Source organism: Symphalangus syndactylus, chromosome X, assembly GCF_028878055.3.
Source record: "Symphalangus syndactylus isolate Jambi chromosome X, NHGRI_mSymSyn1-v2.1_pri, whole genome shotgun sequence".
Classification (NCBI taxonomy): domain Eukaryota; kingdom Metazoa; phylum Chordata; class Mammalia; order Primates; family Hylobatidae; genus Symphalangus; species Symphalangus syndactylus.
Window position 1 is genome coordinate 76,872,609 of NC_072447.2, and position 5,294 is coordinate 76,877,902.

Below are 5,294 nucleotides of genomic sequence, written 5' to 3' on the forward strand. Positions count from 1 at the left end.
TTTTCTCAAAGGTGATTTTAACTCATTCATCCCTATATTCAGTTTGGACTTAATCCTACCATTGTTTTGTTTCTTTACCATGCTTTCTTATTGTTTCTTTCTTTCCTTCTTTCTTTTCTTCCTTCTTCATCTATTTGACCTTTTCCCCTACAGTAGTTGGACAACCATACACTTTATTCCTACTTTTAAAGTCACTGCCCTCATTTTTTTTTTTTGCAATTGTTGAAGTCTGCATTTCCAGTGAAACTAAAGCTTTTGATGCAAATGCAAGGGATCAGTTATAAAGTCATTCAGTACCACTGTTTCAGACAAAACCAAAAAATTCCATTATACCATGTAAAACCAAAAGAACAACTTTAATAAGCTTTTATGGCACTGCAATTACAGGAACATCGACCCATAACATGCAACAAAAATGATTTGCCTTTTGGACATATTTAACAGATAAACTTGACATTACAAGTAACAGCAACACATTCTACTGAAGAAAACAAATGCAATTTAACTTTCAGGTTAGAAAACGTATCTTCTTACTGCAATCTCAAGTAGCATTTAGAAAGTTTAGTTTTCCCTTTTCTAACCTCTAAAAGATGATATGATTTTTAATGCAATCATACACAACTGTTTTCACATTGGAAATAATCACGAGGAATCAATAGGTTTAGGCTAACTGACTGATTGGTTTTGTTTCCATTGTTAATTTCAAGAGGGCTCCTGCAGTATTGTGGATTTCAGATGGGGAAAATAATCAGACCAGGAGTAAACAGCCTTGGTCTTTAGAGTGGGGGAGGGAACATGCAGCGGCACACGGGGCAGGTGCCTGACTTCTGAAGCCAGATGGACACACACGGCTTGTGGAAATAGTGGTGGCACGGCAGCTCAGTTGCCACCTCCCCCTTCACATATTCGCTACAGCAGATGGGGCAGCACATCTCCTGACCAACTGCGCCATGATCTTCAGTGACCAGGATCTCAGGAAGAGCGTCAATGCTCTCCTTGCTTGCTGGTGGATTGGCCACCTCTACATCCACTGCGAGAGACTCCAAGTGCGCAAGGGCAGTTTCCATTGCCTGGGCCAGGCGTTCTTCAAGTGCCATGTAGGTGAGGAACTGAGGATCCACGTAGGAAATGGCTTCAGCCACTCCTAATCCATCTGCAAATCCATCAAAGAGGCTCCAATCCACTTCTAGGTCTTCGCTCACACTGGAGTCATCTTCAAGGTTGTTGTTTCCATCCAGCATGAATACCCCAGGTTGCATCAACTCGTGACCAGAATCATTATCCCCCTCACTGCTACTGTCATTCTCATTGTACTGGAGCCAAGGAATTTCTCCTTCTTCCAGGGATGCCTGCTCTTCCTGAAGAGATGGTTCTCGAACTTCTTCAAGGTAATTGCTGCCATTGCTGCCAGCACTGGCCCCGGCGCCAGCCCCAGCACTGGCACTAGCACTGGGGCCGGGGCTGGTGCCAGTGCTGGCACTCACCTTAGCCTGTGGAGGTTCCCGCTCTTCTTTCCCCGGCAGAGTCTCCCAGCTTTCACCACTGGAGGACAGGGTTTGCTCTCGGCTTCGATACTTCCGACGCAGAGCAGCAATCCACTCTTTGTCACTGTCAGAGTCTTCGTCGCAGTATTTGTAGTAATCATCACTGTGCGTCCAGAAGTCAGGGTCGGCCATGGTGCGTCGTCGTCTCGGCACCTTTTCTGGTTTCACTTGGTCACTCCTCACTTCCCTTTTGTCTTCAGGGTACTTTGGCTCAGAATAGCCACTTGAACTCTCACCTCTCCCTCTTCTTGCCAGGCCATCCGAGTGGCCTTCATTGTCATTGGCGGTATCCCTCCACCTGGAAGTACTGTGTGGCATATCATCATCATCATCAGTATCAAAAAAAATTTTTGGTTTCACGCAGTTTGGACTTGCCAGGTTTCTGATTTTGGGCCTGACCACAGGTTCCTCTGCACTCTTTGAGGTGTTTTCCCCACCACCACAAATACTCACAGGAGCCCTGCTGGGACGTGCAGGTAAATTTTGCTCCCTTCTCTCCCTCTCCAAGCTGTCACCTTTTGTAGCCACCTTGCCTTCAGCAGAAGACGACTGTGAGGCCACATTACTTTGTGGCAGGAAGTCAGCTCTGCTAGCTGAGCATCTTGCTGCAGGGACTGGGTCTAACTTGTCTCGCTCCTCTCTCACATCACGGCTAAAACTAGAGAACTGTGGAGGTGGCCCAGCCAAAGACCTTGCCCCTTTCTCTGGGTCATACAGCTTATCATCTTTAAACTTGCCAGTTTTCCCTCTCACTGGCGGTCGCTCAACAGGCCCAGCCCCCTCCTCCTCACTATCATCTGCCCCATAAGAGTCAATATGTCCATAGGCCATTCCTCTTCTGCTACCCGAAGCTCTGTACTCTCTTGGCGGATACCTGGAATAGTCCTCATTATTAATATTCAGGTTAGTTCCCGAACTCTCGCTGTCGTCCCAACTACGACGAGTAGTGGAAAATGGCGATCGGCTCCTCTTGGTGGTTTGACTGGGGGCTGATCTGTGCATTGGGACTTTGGAGTTCGTCTTTCTCTGGCTGGCAATCCTTTCCCGCTGGCTCGTGGGTGGCCTGAAACTGACATAAGCATGCCTTCTTCCATACCTCCTACCCGTATTGGACTGATACCCTCCTGTTGGATTGGGCCATACGGGCTTGCTAGATTCCTGACCCATCACTCTGACTTAGGAGGGCTTCCAATACAGCTGGGGCTTGGGTAGGAGGGCTCCTGCTCCCTGCACACGTTTTTGAGATGGGAAAGTAAAATCAGTTTAGAATAAAGGAGCAGGGAGATTTATTTTCACTTCAGCAGGCAGGTAACAGAAAAAATAAGGGGCCTTTAAAATTAGTTTCACTTTCTTCTAAGGCCTGGAGTAGCATTCCAGTGACTGTCAGGTGTAGACCTGGAACACATTTTTAATGTTGGCAAAATGATTACAAGACTGGGTTTGCAGGAAAGCCAGACTTAGAGGAGAATCTGACAGAAGGTTGGGGGGTGACTGGACGCTTGGAAGGTGGTGAAGTACTGTGGAATTGTGCCAACGTGGGGAAAGGAAAGGCTGCTGTAGATTTTTTATGGGATGTCTGCGTTTTTCTGAGTGCTGCAGACATACAGGAGAAATGCAAATTGGAATAGAGTGGAAAATACAGATTGCTGTGTGTGCACGAGTGCCTATGTGTCTGTCTATCAAGAGGAGAGGGACAGGTGGAAGGAGACCAGCAATCCTGCAACAGAGGGATGTTTATGTTTGTAGGGGAAAAGGGTATGAGTGTTAGAATGAGACCCATTCTGGATGTGGGTATGAAAATGACAGGCATGGGTGGGGTGGCTTTAGAGGAGAGGGGTGCGTGTATGTATGAGGAAAGGGAAGGTGTTTGTGTGTATAGCTGTATGTGAGGCAGCTGAAACTACAGAAGGATGCCCATGTTTATGTGTATGTCACAGGCAGGAGAGTGTATGGTTGGCAATGGAGAGGAGTGTCTGAGAGTTTGTGTGTGTATGTTAGTCAAAATGGGAGGCAACAATGGAGAAATGTCAGTGTGAGCAAATGCAGCAGGCACAAATGGAAGCGGGGGGTGGGGGGGCGCAGCACTGGAGAGGGATGTGCTTGAGGTGGATGGAACAGAGGCCGGCAATCAAAGAATGATGCCTGCCTGTGTGGATATGGCAAGCAGGGAGGCAGGTGGTGTCCCCATAGAAGGATTTATGTGAGTGTGAGTGTGTGCACCTCGGGGACCAGCAAAAGAGAGCTGTGTCTGACACACGTGGCAGAGAGAGCAATAGAGGAGAGCATTTGAGAAGGGGGTATGAATGAGCACATGTGGCTACATATGTATGTCACTGGCCAGTGATAGAAGGATGTCCTTATGTGTGTATATGACAGGAAGGAAGAAGGAGGGCAGCCGGAGGGGGTGTGTGAATAGGCATGTGTTCGCGAGAGCACGCAGAGGCCGAGCAGGGAGGGGGCAGGTGCTAGAGGTGTGTATGTGGTAGGTGGATAGAGGAGGGGGAAGGCATGGGAGGGTGTGAGGGTGTGAGGGTGGGTGTGAGGGTGTGTGAGAGGGTGTGTGCTGCGTGTGCCTGCGCATGCGCGGGGGAGGGGACGCACTGGAACCTTGAGGATGGAGGGGCAAGGAGGGGGCTGCAATGGAAGGCTTCTGTGCGGGGGCGCGTGCTCGCGAGACACGGGGGGGGGTGGGGGGTAGGGGGGACGCAATGTCATCATAAGAGGTGGGAAAAGGCCATCAGCTCAAACGGGAGACCCAAACCGATGTGGCAGGGGAGAGGGAAAATGAAAGAAAAGGGCGTGCGTGGGTCTAGTTTTCCCTGAGAATAATTATTTTTTCTTTACAATTTTTTCCCTGGGAACAGTATTTTTACCTAAAAATCTTAACCATTTACCATTTGGCAAGACAACAGCAAAATATGGGAAGAAAGGCCACGGAGTGCTCCGCAAAGGGGCTGAGGAGGGAATTAGGAAGGAGAGGGGAGGAGAGGCAGGGAGAAGTGGGAGAGGGCCGCGACCACCACTGCCCTCCCAATAGCGATAAAAGCCACTCGAGTGGGGACCGCGCCACACCAAAGGAGTTCCGGCAGCAGAGGATGTGGCCCCAGAACAGGCCGATGGAGGACATGGGCCTCACTCTGCAGCCAGGTCCCGCGTCCGCCCCACCCCTTCCCGAGGGGCGAACCTGAAAAGCAGTTCCCAGGAACCCCCCAAAATCCTCGCCCTCGTGCCCGGCCACTCGCCCCGCGCCCGGCCACTCGCGCCACTGCCAGCGCCCGGATGAATCGAGGAAACAATCAGCCTTTCACTCACCAAGTCCAGAAAGCCACACGCTTTTCAGAGAAGCAGAGCTCTCGGATCTCCGACCGCCACGACCGCCAGAGCCACTGCTCCCGGTCTCGAGCTCCTCCCCCGCCAGACAGCAGCGGGGCAGGCGGCGACTGCGGCGGCGGAAGTGATTGTGAAGTCAGCTGGAGCCCGCCCCCTTGATGTGGCGGGGGCGGCAGCTGCTCTCCACAAATCAGGGTGGGCCCGAAAGCATTATTTCATCTTAAATGGTGAAATCGTCAAGGATACAGAAAAGGGCAGCGAAGAATGTCACACACACCCAGCTTTAACTAATGTTAAACATTTAGCTATATTCCCTTCTGGTTTTTTTTAATAAATAAAATAAAATCTGCAAATTCCTTCTGATTAAGTCCAATGTGAGAGTAATTACGTTACTACATCACATCCTATGTTACGTGTTAT

General features: G+C 49.9%; 1 protein-coding gene across 4 annotated transcripts; it reads right to left on the minus strand.

The window, feature by feature from the left end:
* Window positions 1-337: 337 nt before the first annotated feature.
* Window positions 338-5,007, minus strand: PJA1 (praja ring finger ubiquitin ligase 1). Of its 4 annotated transcripts, XM_055268405.2 has the most exons (3): window positions 4,857-4,981; window positions 2,419-2,939; window positions 338-1,851 (listed from the first exon to the last, which is right to left on the minus strand). In XM_055268405.2, exons 2-3 carry the CDS (start codon window positions 2,709-2,711, stop codon window positions 777-779), a joined length of 1,368 nt encoding a protein of 455 aa, XP_055124380.1. In that variant the 5' UTR covers window positions 2,712-2,939; window positions 4,857-4,981; the 3' UTR covers window positions 338-776. The 4 variants fall into 4 exon arrangements, with proteins under 4 accessions (XP_055124380.1, XP_055124377.1, XP_055124379.1 ...); XM_055268402.2 differs by having other exon boundaries at window positions 338-2,939; window positions 4,857-5,007; XM_055268404.2 differs by having other exon boundaries at window positions 338-2,613; window positions 4,857-5,001.
* Between the last annotated feature and the right edge of the window lie 287 nt (window positions 5,008-5,294).

Coding starts and splice junctions, on each gene's coding strand:
- PJA1 (XM_055268402.2), bottom strand. CDS start 2,711: ATGGGTCAGGAATCTAGCAAGCCCGTATGGCCCAATCCAACAGGAGGG.